The 20,998-nt window shown below is 39.9% G+C and overlaps 1 protein-coding gene across 9 annotated transcripts in view; it reads left to right on the top strand.

Annotated features, from left to right (window-relative positions):
* Positions 1 to 20,998, top strand: part of SGSM2 (small G protein signaling modulator 2) — an 80,290-nt gene that overhangs the window by 9,106 nt on the left and 50,186 nt on the right. For 8 of the 9 annotated variants that reach the window (XM_068909889.1, XM_068909894.1, XM_068909892.1 and 5 more), the window contains exon 2: positions 1,536 to 1,611. In XM_068909889.1, coding sequence (XP_068765990.1) covers positions 1,536 to 1,611 — 76 coding nt within the window. Of the gene's footprint in view, positions 1 to 1,535; positions 1,612 to 16,524; positions 16,831 to 20,998 lie in introns of those variants that run through there. The other variant, XM_068909898.1, reaches the window with a different exon arrangement.

A 20,998-nucleotide genomic window follows, 5' to 3' on the forward strand; every position in this document is an offset into this window, starting at 1 on the left:
GTATATGTGTTGGCAGAAGAGAGCATCTTGTTAAGTCTCCTGCCACAGTAGTACTTTCAGATATTGAAAATCATGTGGCTTTTATTTAAGCAGTGTTTCTTAACCCTGTAATTACAGCTTACAAATAAGAAAAGCCAAAAATGATTGTGGGTTTGTATCTGGAAAAGCAAGTGCTCTACGGCTAAGAAGGAGTGAGTGTTTGATAAATGAGTTGGTTGAGGCAAATAGGTTTCATCTGGCATCAGGCTAAGGAAGCCATTGGGCAGGGGAGAAATAAGCAAGCGAATGAATGGAGAGTAGCTGCTGCCTCTCTTTAAGAGCCTAATTGTAAGATTTGTCTGTTTTCTTCCTTAATTTTAGAAGGTTATCTGTATTGAATTCTCTCTGGAGCTTGACACATCAGCCTTGAAACTGGAGAGGAGCTTTGCTTTCAATCAATAAGAACTGTGATAGATATAGGTATAATTTGATCGACTGTCATTGTTAAATTGTGTCTAGAAGCTTGGACTGGAGGCACTATCTTCTATATAGGCACTATATTATTTTTGTATGGAGTCTGACACAACAGAGCCTTGAGAACATCATTGCAATTACTGTAGCATCTAAAGCCCCAATTAGTAAAGACATCCATCTACTAACAATGTTCATTTTGGGTTGCATATCTGTAAGTATGACCAATATGAGGTGTGACTATTTCCAGAGATATTCCGTCTTATCACTTCATTTAAAATTGAGCAAAATGCCTGCTTCTAACGGATGTAGATGAGAAAACAGCAAAGGAGGCTCTGTGGTGGTATGTTTATAGGTCTTCCGTCTGGTTTACCAGATTGGCACAAGTAAAACTGATCATGAGTTCTTTGAAAATTACTTTTCTTTTCTGCTTTGACCCACTCACACAGAGATAAAGCATCAGGAAGTATTTGTGTGACTGGCTGCGAAATGTCACTGCCTTGCACTTCCCTGTAAGACGTTTGTAGTGGGTCTGATCTCGGGTTCTTTTTCCTCAAGAAATGGGAGACAGGTCCCTGTAAAGCTGTCTCTTGGGGTGGTGTGTGCCTGAGTAGCTTAGGAATTCTTTGTACTTGAAAAAGAGCAGAGTGCCACAGGTGGAAAGAGCACGTGGCAATGCATAATCTTGTTTAATGAGCAGAATTAACCACAGAAGAAGGCAAGGGATGCATTATATAAAAGAGCTTGTATAGCCCTTTGGAACTTGTACTGAGGAAGTTCTCCAGAGGCAATTCTGGGAGCTCTGAAATAATTCAGCCTTTTTGGGGGCCCACTACAAATAGACCCTTTTTTTTTAATTCTCCCAATGGTTCCCTCATCCCATGAAAATATACGTAGTTTTGTCCTCCTTCCTTTCCTTTCTTGGATGCTTTTGTCCTTCCCTCCCTGCAAGTAGTGACTTATGTGAGTTGTCGGTCTTCTGGTGGTGAGGAAAGGGCAGGCAAAGGTTGAAACTGAAACTCTCAAGTGCTGAGCTAGTTTGTGTTAGTATCTTACAATCACTTCTTTTTACTTCTTTATTTTAGGTAAAGCAGATCATGGAAGAAGCTGTCACCCGGAAATTTGTGCATGAAGACAGCAGTCACATCATCGCCTTATGTGGTAAATGGCACACCATAGAGCTAATACTATGTAATCTGAGTTTTCTTATAGAATTGTTTTTGTTCTGCTGTCACAGATGAATTCAGGGATTTTAATATTACAAAAAATATGGCGCTCAGGCCCGTGCCACCTTTTCTTTACGTTTGCTGCTTCCGTGTGTACATTGCAAGTAAGAAAGCAACTCTTGTTATAATGGCATTATCCAAGTAAGTGCCAAGCCAAAACAACAAGGAAATATGTTAGGAAGCAGTTGTAGGTTAAAAATACACATATTTGGAGATATGTGGATATTAAGCTACAACCCAGAAAGAAACTGGCAAAAGATCAAGTTTTCACAGCCATGGATTAAAGTCTGACAGCTCCCTTCCAGCTTTAAGTCATTTGTTCTGTAAGTTGTCGCACTCTACTTGAAGAATAAGGTGTTTCATTTTGAGTAAAGGTGGCAGAATCCAGCCCAAAGAGTCATTGAAAGAACTGTTGTTTTTTTCTTTTCCCTTTTTTTTTTTTTTCTTTCAGAGATACTATGGAAACCTCAGGAATTTTTCTAGCCAGCATCATCCCACTGGCTAATTGGCATATTTCAGATCTTCAGAACACTTCTCTGCTGTTGACTGTGAACTGAATGCTGTATTAGGTTAATGGGGTATCTATGCAGAGGTTGATGGTCTAGGCTTTGACATTGTGGACGTTCTTGTATATTTTTTTAATGTAATCAGGGAGCCATTATATTGATGGCTGTTTCTCATGACTGTATTTTGGAAGATATGATACAAAAAATTAGCAAGAAAACACAACTTTGAAGATAGTCATATACCAAAGGTAGCCGGTGTTTCAGAACTCTGTTCAAGGATCAAAGTCTGAATAAATTCCAAAATGTGGCCATTGTCTGCCTAGTCTCTACAGATTTAGGCTGAGGTGTGTGTTGTGATGATGGAGTGGAGCAAGTGTGATCTAATGCAGGATTCTCAGAAGAGCTGAGCTTCTGACAATTCATACCAAAGCACTCCTTTGGAGACTTAGCCACTTCATTTAGGTGGCTAAAAAGGAACTGCTGAATGTTGGTCCAACAGTTTTGTAATCCAGTCCATAATTTACTGGCGATAATAAAAATTTAACGCTATTCATCACACTTTGGCATAAAGAAAAAATAAAGAAAAAGGGAGAAATATCACAGCAAGACACTGCTGAGAATTAATGCTATATATAATTGTAAAGGTGTATTAATCTGTGAATTCTTGGCTGCTTTTTCTTGATACTTCAAATCTAAGACATAACTGGGACTTATGCTTGAAAATAATTGGAGATTAGCCATCTAAACAGTTCTGGATTTCGCAAAATGCAGGATTTGCAGTCAAACGTACCCTGTTATGTATCAATAATAGTAGAGAGGTTAAGAGTGGAAGTTAGATTTGTCTTTGAAGACAAATGGACCGTTTAGAGAAATAAGTATTGACACATGTTGCTGAAAGCAAAATTCTGAGAATAGTAACCTTTTCCATTCAAATTTCCACCTGCTCTGCTGTGCTTGTTTATTAACGTATGCTAGACTAATGTTACGCTGGGGTGCCTGGTATTTCTAAGATATCTTTTACTTGCAGCTTAGGTGAACGTATTTATCCCTATATACTCTGCAGGAATGCAAGGCTTGGCTGTGTTCTCTGGCTAATGCCTTATTGCTATGAATATAGACTGTAGTTTCCTTTGCCTCCTTCCCAAACTCAACTCACTTTAATACCCAGGTTTTCTAAGTCATCAATATGAGCTGAATGCTAAAGTTCTCTAAGACTGAGGGCTCCGAAAGCTCATCTACAGGGTTTACATCTATACGTTTTTTTCCTTTCATAGTGAATTAGTGAGGATTTTACTTTCTAGGATGTAGCTTTTTTGATGGCATAAATCCTATGCAGGATATAGGGAACTAAGAAATAGAAGAACCTGAATATAGTAACATCAGTTCTCAAGTAGCTTTGGTGTTTAGGGATGTTGCTTCTGTGATTGGTATGTCACGTTTGCACAGAGCTCTCCTAGGTGTATGTTAGAAGAATTTTTTGGATGATAATAAGTCTCTCTCTAGTATCAATTTGTGTTTGAAGGAAGAAATCCCTAATTTTCTGTGCAGATGACCAAGTTTTGTTACGTGTACACTCTGCTACTGTTTTCTGCCTTTAGGTTGTGATTATGTGAAATACTCTCTTTTCTCCTCTGTATAGTATAAATATACACTGAGGAAAATAGCAACTGAGGAAAATGGATTTGAGATAGGAACAGGAGAAGAAACCCTGGTTCTGTGGCCTTGCTACAGGCTGCCTATTTGATCAGCTCTTAGATGGACAGCTCTTAGTGTTGTTGTGTGCCTATTTGTCTTTGAAATTGTGTTCTGTAAGACAGGTTGCTTCTGGCTGAGGCTCTCCTCTGCGTGCAGTTCTCTTCCCTCTCCCACCCCAGTTACATGTGCCTCTTCAAGAGGTTTTTCCCCATCTATTTAAAATTAGCTTGGCTGAGTACATGAGTCACTTTCAGTGAATCTTCATTATAAATATAGAATTCTTATGAATCATCTTACTTTCGTGCAAGGCTGAGCTTTGCAAAAGTCTCTTAAATGCATAGTAGTTGATTTTCAGGCCCTATCTGCATCAGTAACTGAAATTTTCCTAGCTCTCCTAGGTCCTAAATAACTACAGGTACCACTAGGAATTAACTAGTGGGTACTGCTTTTCCCACATCCTTATGTACCTCTTTGTTACAGCACATAGGGTTTGTAAGTACAAGAAACACCAAGGATGAGATGGCAGAGGCAGTCTTCGCTGTACAGCCCCATGGAGAAGTGCATGCTCTAACTGACCTTCTAAGCTCTAACTGACCTTAGGTAGTTCATCTGTTAAAGCAGTCTCAGCAGGAGGAAGTTATTCCTGTAGGATTACTTCAAGGTTTTGAGTCTGAATGGTTTTCCTCATAGCCTTGAAATGTGTATCCATAGTCCTGGATTTGACCCATACAAAGCAGCTGGCCAGAACAGCAGCTCGTGTTGTGTAGGGTTCAGTTGCAAATCTGAGTCCGGAGGAGCTTATATAAGATTTGACTCTATGGAGATATGTTAGCATCCAGTTGGTAGGAGGTTCCTTTTCCTTCTCCAGTGTCACCCTAATAAAACTATGGAAATGATGTCTGTTAAGACAGGAGGCAGAGGCTCAGCACAACCTCTCTGACAAGCTGAGCATGGAGTGATATGCTGCACGAAGCAGTGAGCTCACCTTTGTAAAGTCCTAAAGGAAAAGACAGTCTCAGGACCCAAAACAGCTCCCTGTCACCTTTACTGACCCCTGTAGAATAACTCCTCTGTGCAGGTCAGTCCAGTTTTATTCTACGTTAGTGGGAGAGATTTGTTGTAGCCATGATGACTCTTCATAATCTATAGTCTTTTCCTGTGTGGTCTAAGAGGAGTAAAACAGTGTTGATGTTCTTATCCTTGTGAGGAGAAAAAAATGAATGTAGATGTTTTTGTATTTGTTCTCAACCCAGTTTATAACCTAGTTATGTTCCAGTTACTCTTTTATCCTATCTGATTTCTAAATTTCTAAAAGCTTTAGTTCTGTGACTCAGAGCCACAGCAGTTCACTTTGTACTGTGTGTAATGTGGCTAATTTGTGCCACTTAAAGTGGAGCAAAGCCTGCCAACTAGCTGCAAAGTCCTTCTGAATTATGTTGGGGAGGGAGAGAGAAGTCAATGATGCTAGCTCTAAGAGTTTGCTTTCTTTTACTCTGCTCACAGAGCTTAAATGGGGAGTGGCAGGCAGGGGGAATGAGTCAAAATGGGAAAATATAAGTGTGTTTTTGCAGCTGAATTAAGAAAACATTCCTTCTGGAGCAAGAACCATCTCATATGTCTGTTAGAACCGAGCTAGTTGAACTCTGAAAAGCCTCAAGAACGAAATGCACTAGAAAGCCCATGGATGTTTTTGTGCAAATGTATTTTCACTGGTAGCATGGCGCTCTCTGTACATGGGTTTGGGGTGGATGTGTTTGTATAAGGCCTTTACTATTTTTTACAACATAGGCCATCAAATGGGCCTAGAGAGAAGTATGAGACTGATATAGAACTGCTGTAAGCGTATGTATTTTTAGCAGCATTTTAAAGAAGAATGGGAGAGAATGCAGTGTGCTCTGTAACCAAGACCTCAAGTCTCTTTTGATCTTTGCTAGGAACAGAGACCTTTAAAATACTTATTCTAGCTTAAAAAGCTTGTTTTTATATAGGGTATTCAATTTACAGTGCATCAGTTGACAGGAAACCTGTTCAGTTGATAATGCTGATGCTTCTACTTCATCACGCAGTTAGAGATTTCATTCAGCTGTCTTATTTCTTCGTCTATTAGCTTCCGAAGAACGGTCCTGAGCAGATAAGATTTGGCTAAATTAGCAAACGTAATCTTTGAACTTTGGTTCATTTCTTGCTGGGCTTTCCTCCCTTTTGGAGCTATCCTCCTTCTGCAGTAGGATACTTTAATGTTAGGAGATCAACTGGGGGACAAATGACCTTGGACGTATATTCATTTCCATTTTAATACATTTGAAGGCTGAGGCTCAATCTCTCTCTTAGCAGCAATACTGCTGCAGAGCAAGCTAAAGTGATGTTTTATTACTAGACTACTTCAGATATGCTGCTTTTATAACATTTGTTTTATTTTTTGGGGGGGGAGGGGAACCACACTGAGCTGGTGAGTGATCACACTGACATATGTGATTTACAGCATATATGGAGGCAATCCTTAAGGACCTTGCTCAAGCAGCATTCCCAGCAGAGATCATGAGTGTATATGGGGAGATGAGCACGAGATCTGGATTTTAGATGGTGGTAGTGTGGTTAAGTGCACATTGAAATGGGCTTTGCATCAGCATTGTTGACCAGTTCTCAGCTGAGACAGGGTTGTTGGACTCCTCTCCTTCACAGTGTTGGAATGGAATGGTGCCTGCTTATGTGTGGAAAGATCAGGTTCTGTGCTGTCAAAAGACTGTCAATGTTTTTTTGAGAGTCTTTTGACAACATTTTTTTGAGCTGAAATCTTCTTTGATTAGAAATTGTGTGCGAGACTTACCTGCACCAAACCTTGGAATCAGGAGGATGTGGGTGGCTTTTGGTTTAGTTGAAAGAGAACTCAGCTCATACTTCTACAGAAGAAAGCAAAGCATCACTGGTGTCACCTATGACACCTGTGCACAGGAGAAAGACATATCTATCTTGCAGGCGTTCTTGGGAACACTGTTTTTTTTTTTAACCATATCCCATCCCAACCTGGTGGCAAGAGCGCTTTGGAGGAAGTCTAGAAACTGGCTTGAGGGTGGAAAGGAGATTTATTCTCTTGTTTCTGCTCCAATCACATGAAGAAAAGACTTCAGAAAGGTGGTAGAAGCTTCCAGCTAATTTTGGGGGGTTGGGGGTGAGGAATACTCTTGCAGCTTAAAAGGACTCGTCCCCTGGGGACATACGGCTTCCTAAAGCTTCTCTAGTGCCTCCAGCATGTTTATTGGATAAAAAGTCTGAGTGGTCCTTCCCTCTGCTGCTGTTTGTAACAAGTCCCTGGAACTTGATTTCTGTCTTACCTATTAAGCCTGTTCCCTATGCATGCAGTGCTGTCGGTATATGACTTAGGAATGCTACTCAGAGCCTGGCTGTGTGTATTTAGTAGCTTCTGGGGGGAAAGGTTGCTCATGGTGGGGGAGCCCTCTCCCCTTTGGAGGGAAAAATTGTTATAGTAGTTCTTTCTTCTTGCTATGTCCGTTCTAATTTGCTCAAGCTTTTGGTGACTGCCTTACATGAGAGAACAAAACAGCACTTTCTATCTCCCAAATAGCTGTTAATTCATTAACTCCTACCCCTGTGCCCCCGTGTTGTGGGCTCCTCAAACCTAGACTAACCCTTAGACAAGTTCAAATGTGGCTTAGAGTATTCCTGGCATTGCAGAGCCCTTGCCTAATAGCCCATTTTTCGCTGGGCTACAGGTTGCTGTTGGGTGAATTTCACCCATGTTGTGTTGTCAGTCAAAGGTATACTGAAATAGTGCAGGCTTTGTTGATATTCATAATAGTGGACATGTGTTTTTGTTAGGAGCTGGATGTGGATGTTTTCTGCCTGGGTTAACTGGTGCTGTTTCCTTAGTAACAATAGCTGACAGTGTATTACGTATGGACCATGCCTTACTTGTTCAGCTGCATGCCTTCTCTGCAAGCCAGGAAAAATGCTGTGCCTCTTTCTCTATCCTTTATTTCACGAGCTTCCCAAAAGTTTGGGTGGGTGGTGCTGTTGTCACCAGAAATTCTAGCTGTGCCATTTGAGGGAAAAGGCAGGGGGGAAGGAAGATTTTCTTGTATTTATCTTTGCAGTTGTAATCTGATGCAAATTTACCAGTTGCAGTAATCAGCAAGCAGGGTTTTCCAGTTCAGGGTATTACATTTCCTGTGTTTGTCCATAAACTGCCTGCAGTTTTGTTAAACCTTTTTCTCCATGGTTGCCCATCTTGAGATCTGACAGTAACATGCTACAATAACCAAAGGATTAAACAACTGTTTAATTTAGCAAAACATAATGGAACATACAGCAAACATAATGAAATATGTCCTGTTTGTGAATTAATCCAAAGACAAACATTAGGGTTTGAATCCTCAGATTGAGGTAAGACTGTCTTGAGGAAATTGAAAAGCTTTTGAGTATTAGCAGAGTAAAGGAGTGTGGTTGAGTTTGCTGCTCTGCTAAGAGGCCTTCTATCAGTACAAAGCGTTAGTTGTGCCTTTGTTTCTTCATGTAAGATGGGAATGATAAATACCTACTTTAAAGGGGTTTTGCTATTATCTGTCAACAGAGGCTTGTGGACTGCTTTGAGATATTCAGGGTGGAGGAGCTAGTTGTGTGTCTAATTAAAATCTGATGCTTGTAGGATAGTTTGTCTTGCCCTCTGTGTGGAACCTGCTTCCCTTTTTTTTCTTGGCTAAATGTGTGATTGGATAACTTGGTTGTTACCCAGGCATCTCCTTTAAAAATGATTTCTCTCTCCCTGTCCTAGCTCACACTTTCTTCTGCCTAAACCATTAGGTGATGCATCTTCAGGTAATGACCTACATAGTAACCCACAAACTGTGCTAGTAATACTTTGCCCTTTTTCTAACTTTCCATCTGAGACTCTCAAGCCACTTTGTACAACTTATGTCTAAAGCTTTGCAACACTCTGCTAAAGCAGATAAGAGTTTTCTTTGTCTTAGGGGTGAAGAAACTGAGGTATAGGTAAACAGAGCTTGGCGCAGAGTCAATTGTGTTAGAAGCAGCAGCAGCAGTAAGAGGTAAGATTTCCTCTGCGTTTGATTCCTTCTCACCATGCTTTGCCTACTGGGTCTATACTGTACTATACAAAAATATAGCCCTGTTTTCCAGAGTTCTGCGCTATACAGCGGTCCTAAAGTAGCTCTAGGATTACAGTAATGTTCTTTAGACATCTGATATCTTGAACAGCAGAAATCCCTGATTTCTTATATACTTACTCTTCTTAGAAAAAAAACCAGAAGTTTTTATCCCAAAACAAGTGTCAGCCTGTGATAATGAGACATCTTTTCAGACATATAGCATAAGTGTTCTGAATGTTGTTGTTTGTCCTCAAAGGCATGTAACTCATGTCATGAAACTCACAGGGCTAGCTTTTTCAAAGCAATCTCTCCTATGTTTTGTCCATTCAAGATCTTCCACTGGCTCACTTTTTAGTATTTCTTCTCTTCCTTTTTTTAATGTGGAAACATACCAGATTAGGGCTAGCTTTACTCCAGGTGTACAAAGCTAACTCAAAGTGTGCTTAAGAACAACATCTTTCTCTTTTCCCTCCTCCCTGCCCCCCCCCCCCGGGGGGGGGGGCGAAAGGAAAGAAAAGAAAAGCCTTTCAGACACTTTCAATCTCATCTTTGAAACCAGCATTTTAATGTCATTCAAAGAGCTGCATCTCGTTTCCAGCAAACGTATTTAATGTGAGTATAATGAGTCTCATCAACCAAGGGGTCTTTTTAAGGTGTTTAATTTTTTTTTTTTTTTTCAGGAAGCTGAGTCTGTATGAGCAAAAAGCTATGCATCTTAAACATGCTGTTAGTTTGTCACCAGAAAATTGGAGCCTAGAATTGCTGGTGACTTTTGAAATAATGCATTTATGACAAACCAGAGAGAGGCCTTTCCTCAGGTCACCAAGCTTGAGGAAGTTTGTGTGAACAAAGGTTGACATAATGTATAATATATACTGATGTACAAGCAAAATATTGGAGAGCTCAGCCACAGACTGGAAAAACCTTGCTTCCACTTTCTCTAGGTACTGTATAGCTAAATCACCTGTTTGACTAGTAGATAAGTGGAGATTTATTACCCTGGCCTCTGTTCCATTACCTTTGTGGCATTTGTTTAATGCACTTCATATTTTGCTTGTTTACTGCATTTGCAGAGCTGTAATAACTGCCCCGAATTGCTCAAACTCTCCTAGCTCCATTTGTATGTATTATTCATCAGAGGAGAAAAAAGAAAGGTATGTGTGTGGAAGACCTTCTGTTGGAAAAGACATTTAAAGTAAGCAATATATATGGTGTTTACTTCATGCTTGATGGATGGGTTACGTTGCCAGAAGGGCACTGCTCCAGTAACAAAATTAATTAAATGTAGAGTGTATTTTTAATCTATCTTACTTTTAAAAGTAAATTGATAACTACCTGGGCTGAAAACAAACTTTATCCAGACAGTATCTCCCTCAGTGAAGCTAACAATGTATTGTTCTGATTGGTGTAATTATTGTTTAAGTGTAGCAAGGGTGCTGAAAAAACAAAACCAGCATTGTACAAATTATTCAACACTTGCTGTGGTTTTTTTTAGGGAAATATGAACTTTGAATTGACTTGCAATGATAATATTGTTTATAGGATTTGACTGTGCTTGGCCTGACTTGTAATTTAAAGGTGTTTTCATATTGTTTGAAATTAGTCTCATTAGTTTGTTCACTTTGAATAAATATTTGGAGCGTTTTAAATATACGGATTCTAAACTCTCATGCTGTAAAATAATTGCCCTAAACTTCAGGTGGATTATTGAGAGCTGGAGAAAATGTGCCGGAATCAAAATGTACATCATTTAGATGTAAATACAGTTTGCCTGCTTGTCAAAATAAATGTAGTTATTGCATTTTAGGGGAAAGTTAGCAGTAAATACAAGTAAAAATGATAACTTAGTCACTATTAAACACACAGAACTTGGCTTTTCAATGAGATTTTTATTCAAATTAGAGATGGGTCGAACTACTTGAAAAGCTATTTTTTGCCTGAATAATAAATTTTCTACCAGTAATCAAACCCATTCATTAAAAACTACAGAATCCCTTTGTGGTTCAATTGAAAAGGCCAATTCTGATTTTAAGTTGTAGAATGGTATTTAATGCTGCACTTGAGGCTTCTTTTAAAACCCTCTTTGAGGGTTACAGGATTACAGGTTTGCTTTGCACTAGCCTCTGAGACTTGTTCCTTTGGATGGGAGTGTGAAAGAGAGGGTTGGGAGTTTCCATCTTTGTTCCTGGGTATTGTGCTGTCGGACCTTGTTCAGAATCTCTCTGAGTTTGCACAGGAGCTCTGTTGGAGGAGACTGCACTGGGACATGGGTGGGCTTGTTGCATGGGCCTTATCTATTCCTTTTCCCCAATGTTAGTGCTTGGTGCTGATTTCCCTTTTGAGTTCCTTATGCTGGAGGAAAGGCAGCAGCTGCAGCACGTATATTCCTAGTAGCTGTGCCTGCTGCATGTTTGTTGAATGGCAGAGCCAAAATAATCAATATGATACAGCTCACTGCTCAGAGTACTGAAGTCCGACCAAGTGAATTGCAGCCCCTGAATGGCTTCAGGAGGCACCTCATCCCTGTGGGACAAGAACTACTCACAGTGTTATGTGTCATTATCCTTCCCAGTGTGCTCCTGGCTTCACCTTTGCTGTGCTGCTGTGTAAAATATATTATATTGCAACAGAGAGCCAAATTTCTTCGCCTGAGTGCTGATAGAAAGAGTTGCACGAAAGTAGCTGTGTTCAGTGCACTGCAGGAAGAAGCTTTATTTGGTCTAGAGAGCCTCAGAGTTTTTCACCACATGTTCCTAAGCACTCTCAGGACATCTTCTTTTGTGAACTGTCTGTCTGCCAGTAACAATGCAGTTCTTCCTGAGCAACTGAACTTGAACTCAGGAGAACCTGGCCCACTTATCAGCCTGGAGGATGCAATGAGTTTTGGTCCAATGCTTCAAACAGATTTCCCTGGTTATATCATACTACTAAGGTTTTCTGCTGTCAGGGAAAGGAAGGCCTCTAGATCCAAGTGCCTCTTTGAATTGCATCATTTATTCCTGTTCATGCTGAGATCCCAGTCCTTTCTGTTCAGATTGATTATGATGACACAGATGCTGGAATTTGTTATAGTCTTGCCTCTCCCAAAGAAAGTCTTAAGGGAGGAGAGGCTTATTCAAAATGCATGCTCACCCCAAAAGAGTTTGGGCTGTGCACATAGGCTGTTTGCTGAACTTTAGTATCAAAGATGAAGTCAAACTATGAATTTGTGGCTCCAGAGCTCCATGCTGTTACCTTATTTAATGAAGAATTCCAAGTATATGGAGCTGTATGTTCATATGAGAATCTCAGCTTTTATTTGAAAAGAGAAGGTTTATAGCCTTCAAGGCTATAGAGAACCATTGGGATTTTTTTTTAATTTGATGCAAGTGTGACCTAGCCACTTATAAACCAGAAAGCAAATAAACTGAACTCAAATTCTTAAAACATTATTGCTGTTCCCTCAAATTGTGTAGCAAAGCTTCTATCTTCTTGTTGTTTACTTGACATTTTGAGGCTGGATTTGTGCTGTTCCTTGCTGCTTCCAGTTATTAATATTACTCAATTTATCCACCTCATATAGGTCTGACATCAGCTGCAGTTCTGGTGGCCTCAGTCCTTCACTTCAGGGGCCTTTGGAAATCTTTATCTTTTTTTACCTCAGTACCTTTTAATTGTCTTTGCCTTCCAAATCTGTTCTAAATCTGTATTTTATCTAGATCAGGCTTACAGACCGGAAAACTTTCCCCCCTTAAACAGAAGTGGTAAATTTGCTATTTCTGAATGCTAAGTTATTGTTCCAACTTGATAGATCTGTAGAAAATACTTGCTGTAGACCTGCAGTTTCATATGCTGGTCCATTCCAAATTCTGTGTGCAGAGAAGAGGAAAGGAGAGCCTATCTGATGAGAAGAAACTAGAGAGGTTGGCTTGCTCAGCCTAGCAAGCAAGCCTGTCCTCTTGATTTAACTGCATTAACCTTGGGTTTTGTTGTTTCCATTTCCATACCTCTGTTTCATTATACATATTGCTTTTCTTCTCTTAGTAACTGAAGAAAATTACTATTCTTACTGGATAATGCTGTATTTAAATATCACAGATCTAAAACAAGAAAAACAAAATCCATGTCATGATCTGTCCAGTAATGCATTTGGAAAGGCAATACAGTTTGAAAACAGATTGCAGAGACAGACCTGAATGTTGAATGAAGGGGTAGCTGTGACTACATTTAGTCATATATGCATCCCTTTAAACAAAAGAAGGAAGTGATCACTGCTCTGGTGGGAGCTTATGATATAATGAATTCATATTAGTAATCAGTCCTTGAAACAGCGTTATTTCTCTACTGCGTAATACATTGGAAAGATGGCCTAAGCCCTTTGAGCTGACATCTACCATCCCAAAGTAAACAGACACTTGCCTGATCAAGAATTGAGTTCTGACTTGCCCTACTGCCAGTTCAGTCTTCTCTGGTTCTTCAGTGGCTTTTTCTCTTAAAAAATCTAGCTGTGCATTTCTTCATAAATGCTTCCTATCAGACAAGGGAGAAGCACGTTTCTTCAGACAAGAAATGCCATGTTTAGCTGTGTAAGTGCTCCACACCATAATACTATTAAAGAAGTTCCTGAGTTCAAGAAATACTTGTAAATTGAACTTCAGAAGTGTTCTGAACTGTAACAGGTCATTTACACAAGATAGATAAAAGGTATTAAACTTCACGTGTGGGAATACCTTTTGAAATGCAACATGTATAAAGTACTCTTTTCTCTTTGGTGAAAAATTCAGTGACCAAGCTGCACTATTTAGTAGCTGTGTAGAACAAATACTGCCCAAAGGGAGCGCAGTAGCTCTGCTTTTTTGAAGATGTCCACCGCTAACACCGTTAACTTTGATTTCTGTCTGTGGTAGAAACATCTTAGAGTGGGAGATGCACTTTAAATGGCTTATCTTGACACATTAAAGAAAAGACAAACCTTTTGCTTGACATCCATTTTAATTTTGCTTTATGCAGGTTTGCTTTAAGCCCATTCCCTTAGGCTGAGAAAGGTTGCTTCTGTAGTTATATGTGTTACAATGAATTTTTTCAAGTTGGTAAGACTCTAGCTGTTACGGATCTTTCCAGTCTTTTGCTCAGTTAGTCCTCCTTCTTTATCAAGAGAAGAAACTGCTTCTTCTCTGTAAAGTTTGTTTCCCCAGTTCCTATACAAGTGCTTCTCTACTATTTCTCCCCTCCTTACTATACCTACTGACATTGCCTCTGGGGTATTTGCAAAAAGCCAGTGTTATTTTGTTATTACAGCATTTTGAAGAATTGTGGGTTTAATTTTTTGTTTGTTATGCATGATGCTCTTCCAAGAAAGTCCAACTCAGTTTAAATCTTTAAATTCCCTTAATTAAATATTGTAATAGCTGGCAAAGTTGCAACAGAATAGGTGGAGAGATGGCATGGAAACAATTAAATCAATAACAAAAGAGAGCCCATGCAGATAAGGTGATTCAGAGGAAAAAATGTCGTAACGATTCCTTTAGCTAGATAGCTGTCGATATTGTGTGGTATGGTTAAACTTTTGCACAGGCAGAGCAACATTCAGTTGCTGCTTGTGCCATATGTTTGAATACCCTCATTTTTCCTCTTGCACAGAGCAGATGATTTTGAGAAGTTAGGGGAGAACAACTGGATGCGGTATGGCTCTCTTTTTAATTTGGACAAACAATAGTAAAGGCAGAGAGGCCTGAGATACCAGGTTTGCTTTTGCCTGGACGTGAATGTGTATTCACCCTGTGATCACTCTGTGTGCCATTGATGAGGCTGCTTGAAGTGTGGGAAGAGTTGCCTGCAAAATCTTTAACAGACTTTGTATACTGTAGCAGAGGGAACTGAGTGAGGAGCTGAATGGGGTGAAGAAGGCCATGAGGCAGCTTTACAGTGGTATGCATGCACCTAACCAGCTTTGCAGAATGTGTGCTTTGCTTTGTGAATTTTTTTCAGCTCTGTAGGCATAACGTGGCAGGTAGTAGCTGAATGCTAACATAATTCTTCTCAGTATAATTTCTCTCGTATGCTGATCTAAGATGAGGAGTAGCTCCTTCAGCTTCTCTGCATTTCCTTCAGTGTGACAAGGCTAGAATATGCTCTTGATTCTGAGTGGGTTATTGTAATGTCAGAGCTGGACTTCAGACTGAGGATGAAAATGGCCTTTTCTGTGAAATAATCTTTAACTGGTTGCTGTTGAACAATTTTGTATTCTTCTTGAAGTAGAGCAATAAGAACACTCCTATCTTGCCTGTTATAATCTGTAGACATAACACATACAGTATTCCAGTGGTCCCAATCAGGATACTGTGAACTGTAATCTGTGAACTTGATGCCAGTGATATTAGACTGTGTGGTGGTTTTTGAGGTGTGAGACCAGAAGTCATGTGGCTTTTCTTTCAGAGAAATTTTATGAAGAAGTTTTTTTCTTATTTAAAGGAGTTGCTGACCTGGTGCAATAAGCATGTTTGAATTGTTAATGCCTGGTCTGTCCTGTCAGGCAATATCTCATGTTGTGTGTTCTGCTGTTGCTTTCAAGTTCCTAGAGTGCCTGGGTAGAGCAGAACTGCATGAGCATTTATTGCCCTCCCGAGGAAAGAGGAGGAAAAATATCACAAACAAATGCTTTTGAAATTGCTATGCTTTAGGCTTTACTTTCTCACTCAGGAGGAGACCTGACATGGAGGTCCTACATCTGTCCATTGCAGTTTCCTTTTGCATAGCCCTGGAGCACCTAGGCTTGGATAATTGTCAGTGTAAGATGCTTTCTTCTTAGAGAATAAGTAGAGGGAAAATGTTAGCTGGTACAGCTCTGTATCAGTCAATGACTACTCACAGTGAAAGGCCTGGCAAATTTTGAGAAGCAGAATGGTTCCCAGATCTTTTTACAGCGTACAGTTGATCTGCAAAACACGTTTGTTAATTAAGATTGCACTTTCTGTCAAACAATTTAACAGTTACTTTCCAGCTTTGATTAGGTGCCACCTCAGCTTTGCAAAGCAGGTGAGTATTCCACCCATTTTGGAGATGGCAAAAAATAGGAAAGCAATTGTATGGCTGCATTTTCTGCAGCACATCACCAAGTACTTAGCCTGAGACTAGTTAAGTGCCGAAGTTTCAGGGTCTGTGTGAATTTTGGTAGAAATACAGTCAAATATCTTCAACTGAAGTCTTGCAGAATGTCTCTATCAAAGCCAGCAGTGGAAAGCCAGGAAGCCTTTGAATGTTAATCTGGCTGGTGATCCCTTATGACCAGATATTTGGGGTGTTTCTGGGAGAGCTTGCTTGAGTTGCAGGAGTGCCTTTGCTAGTGCTAGTTAGTATTCTAAGGTGCTTACATACGTAAGGGTTAACAACAAAATGTGCTTAGCGGTGGGACTGTTTTCTTTATTGCTTTTATGATGACTTGTTATCCCCTTTTGCACAAAGTTAATTGTGTTTGAAAGAGAAGACCTAATTAGGAACCAATGACTGTATGATTCTGGAGCTTGTGTTCTGTTTTTTCTCATTCAGGACCTGAAATCCGAGCAATTATCAGAGTCGCCCAACGTCACGATTGTCTGCCCCAAGCAATGAAAAATCATGAGTCAGAAATTTTTCCTTCATGGCCCTAAATCACAAGACTGGATTAAAGTTCATGACAGTAAAATAAAATCAACTATGAGGAAAAAGAAAATCTATTTCTTAAATGGTGAGATTCTTATCCTATGGCATGCCTCAAGATGGTAAGGCTTTCAGAAGAATGTCAAAAATCCACAGACTCGCAGTAAAATTATGGAATGCAGCAATGTGGGAAGCTCCTCTTTGCTTGTTTTTAAGGTGAGAAATAAGTTCCTGATAGAAATCCTTTCTGTCCCTCCTGTTTAAAATATATCAACAAAATATTTACAGAAGTTCAGTGAAAGGCACAGGAAATTGATTTGGAGCTAGTCTGGACCACCTTTTTGAAGGTTCTGAATGTCAAGAGAACAAGCTGTTCCCGTCAATTTCAGTGGGAGTTGCAGGCCTTCCTCTGAAAATCAGGCTCATGAGATGCTTTATGCTTTGGGTTTTTTAGATGACTCTTCCTTGAGGCTTCTAAATGCGCCATGCTCCTAAGGTCTGATAAAAATGTAAAAGGTCCATTTCCTTCTTTCTTTTTTTTTTTTTTTTTTAGCTCACAGAAATGTAACTTTTGTGGAAATAGATGTAAATAATCATTGTCCAGTCAGGCATTTTATTATTTTCATTCTTTTGGCTTTTTAACCTTGGCATTTTGTATTTTAAAAATGCACTTAATTAACTACAGAAATTAAGGTCCCTTGTAAACATAATATGAACCTCCTCATATTGCTACTCCTTTTTGGAAACAAATGAAACATTTTCAGTGATGAACAATGCTTATACAATAATTTACAGAGAGTTTTCCTCACTTCATAAACACATCAGTCCAAAGAGAGTACCAGAGATTATTGTAATTGGAGAAGAGGCAAATTTTCTTTTTAACACAAGTTTAAAAGCTTTTTGATTGCATGCCAAAGGTAACTGCTTTTAAGTAATGAGCAGGGTGTTATAGAGGGGAGGGAAAAAAAAAGACAGTGAATATTAGCTCTGGTGTGAAATCTGAAACAGCTTGTGAACTGCATGTGTTTTTAGCGTGAGAACTGAAATACAATCTCCCATGCTTTTTAGAGCACTCTGCTAAACATTTTACTTTAGCCTTGGGCCATCAAATTGCATCATACTCAATTATTTAGAGAAACCTCTGTTATTTTGATTTACCCTTAATAGCGTTTAATGGAAATGCTTCCATTTTCTGAAGGGTATTGAGATCCTTGTAGCTTAATGGCCAAAATTTTAAAGAGGAGCAGTAACCAGCTTCCCACGCTGATGCTTCCCTGCAAGAGCTATCTTTAGAAGTGAGAATCATCCATTTAGATATCTCTTATCCCAGGGTTTTATTGAAAAGATGATGTCTGCATCCAGGGTATGTGGCAGAGCAAAACACAGGCCGTTTGAGTCCAGGTCAGCTTACACATTTAACCACAGAGCCTTGGACATTCACTTCCCACTAACTGCCTCTGGGTTTTACCCTGCTGCCGGGTGAGAAAAGTACTTTCTCCAGATACTGATCCAAAACATCCAGTTTAATTATAGGTAGAATTTTAAAATTAAATTGCTCTTCTATAATAATGTCTTCAGCATTTATTCAACAGTGAATCTCCTTTGAAATGAAACCTCCCAGTGTGAAACAAAATTTTTTTTCCAGTAGTCACTGAGTGCAAATTTATTGATGGACTAAAGGACCCTTCCTTTCCACTCTTGTAGTGAAAAAGTGTTGCCAGCAGGTCAAGGGAGGTGATTCTCCCCTTCTCTTCAGCACTGATGAGACCTCATCTGAAGTACTATGTCCAGTTCTGGGCTTTCCAGTACATGAAAGACATGGACATGAGTCCAGCAAAGGAGGATGATTAAGAGACTGCTGGAGCATCTGTCATATGAGAAGAAGCTGAGGTAGCCGGGATTATTTAACCTCAGGAAGAGAAGGCTCAGGGGGAGATCTTAACTATGTATATAAATACTTGGTGGGGAGGGGGCATGAGCAAAGGAAATGGGGCCAGACTCTTTTGAGTGGTACCCAGTGAAAGAACAAGGGGCAATGGGCACTATTTGAAATACAGATACTCCACAATGAGGCCCTTAGGAAGGATAACATATCTATGGCTTAGGCGATGCAAACATTAAGTTCTTGACTTCTAATTGTGGTAGTGGTGGGGTTTTTTTGTTTTTGTTTGTTTGTTTGTTTTTTCTTCCTGACAGCTCTTAGATATTAGGAGTTTGTGACCTTTGACTGTGGAGTTTGAACCCTTTTCAGAAAGGAGTCTCCTGATCAAACAAAAGGTTAAGACTAAGCAAAGGAAGTTGAACTATATTTAGGAGTGTGAATGCCTGGAAGATTGTGTGATGGGTAAATAATGGGGATCAGTGTTTATAGTTTCTAACAGCGGGATTGTGGGGAAGGGATAACAGAAGCTTGTTAGTTTAAATAGGAGGTTCTTGAAGCAGTGCAGTATGATTATTTTGAAAGGGCTTGAAGACTTTCTTAGTGTGTTCTAGTCAACATGTCTAGGCATATGATGCTCCAAACCATTTGTAGTTAGACTGGTGGATGCTACCACATCCAAAAAGAGGCTTACAGTCTAGCCTTGAAATGCCCCTGAGTGGATTGGCTAGCATTTGGGTCTGTGTTTGGTTGCTGGCAGAATTGTAAACACTGTGAATGGCGAGTCACACGTTATGTTTGGGCCTCCAGTGCTGCTGCTGTGAGGATTGACGCTCATCCTGTTCATTTGTGAGGCTACAGTGTTCAAAGTTCAGCAGTGGCTGGGCCGTACAGATCTGGCAGAGTAGTAGTTGGTTGAGGCTGACCTTTCTCTGTGTCTGCCTTTGACTGTTGGTGGAAAATCTTGGACAGAGACAAAGAGGGAGCTTAACCGTTTGCTTCATTCACACTTGGTATGCAGTCCTGCAGCCTGAAGGTGGGAAGAGTGTTATTTTCCACTTGTCGGGGGACAAGACCAGTCACAGGCTAAGGGCCTTTGGTACTAGCTGTATACAAACTGAGACCAGCCTAAGCCCTAGACAGTTTACAGTCTATGTCACTGCCTCCACAGAGAACTGACTCCCTGTCTCTTTCTTTTCCCTGAGGTCTTGTGTGGACTCAGCCTTAGTGCAAGACCTGAGACAGACATGGGGAAGAATGAAGCATCTTTGCATTCAGTATGTTCCAGAGCCTGTAGTTATAAATGGGCTCAGTGTTTGCCCAGGATTAATTCTTCTTGCTGAACAATGTTGTATGCATGCAAGAGGCTTCTTTACTCAGCTTTTCTAAGTGGTCAATTATTTTCATAATTCTGCATTACCGTCACTTAGCAGCAGCTTTTTCTTAGTCACAGCTGGCAGTCCCATGTGTGAGCAGGTCAACTCTATTAAAGAGATCATTCCCTTCTTGTGCACTGTACTGTTTCATGACTGTTTATTATCATGCAAAAGACTTCTCAAGGCACTTTCTAAACCAAAAAGAACAAGGAGAAAGAGTGCAGAACTTTATCCACTAGGCAAAATGGAATTGGTTATTAAAGTAGCCAGATTTCAACGGTTGCTACCCTGTGGCCAAAATTAAGTGATGAAATTGGCCAGAAGTCATCCGAAATGGATCCTTAGGATCCCAAGCTTGCAAGATGCTTGTTATTCTACAATAAAAGAATGCTTTCTCCCTGGAGAGACATATCATTATCAGGAATCAAGAGACTTCAGCAGCAAAAGGGCCTATCATATTATATTGAGGGAGGAGATCAGAGTAACAAGTGTTATAGTTACAAAGGTTACATTATAGTTTTTAAAGGTTATAGTTGCACAGAGAAGGATGGCATTCCCTAGTCCTTAGGGAGGGATGTTGATTCATTGTTTGGCAACAGAACTTGGGAATCATGTCTTTGATTTCTTGCAGTGCTACAGCTTTCCTGGGTGTCTTGGGTCAATTCATCTTGCTTCTCTTTTCCAGCCCCTGCCCTCCTTCCCAAAAATCATACTACGAAGGAACATATGAGGGACTGTGGCATGTTCAGATGCTATAGCCATGGGGCTGTTTGAGTACCTGAAATAGCTAGTAAATACCATTTAACATCCTGGATGAATTAACAATTTGAATGAATTGCAATTGACTTTTCTTGGGATTTTCCTAACCTTGAAAATTAACTAAGCATCATTTCAATAACTTGTCTTCCTCCTTGTTCCTGTGGGCTTGACTGTAATGTGCTTGGTCTTCAGTTGGTTGGGTTGGGATATCTTTCCAGTGGAGAGAAATCCAAAGAGAGGATCCAGAAAATAATTGCAGTCTCAGAATGTATTCACAAGTCTAGCAGTGTGTCTGATGATTTGGGCATTGGACAAGTGATTTAGAAACCTCTCCTCTCCTCAGAAGTTAGCTGTGTATTACCTATAAATT

This window comes from Struthio camelus, chromosome 16 (assembly GCF_040807025.1).
Source record: "Struthio camelus isolate bStrCam1 chromosome 16, bStrCam1.hap1, whole genome shotgun sequence".
NCBI classification, from domain to species: domain Eukaryota; kingdom Metazoa; phylum Chordata; class Aves; order Struthioniformes; family Struthionidae; genus Struthio; species Struthio camelus.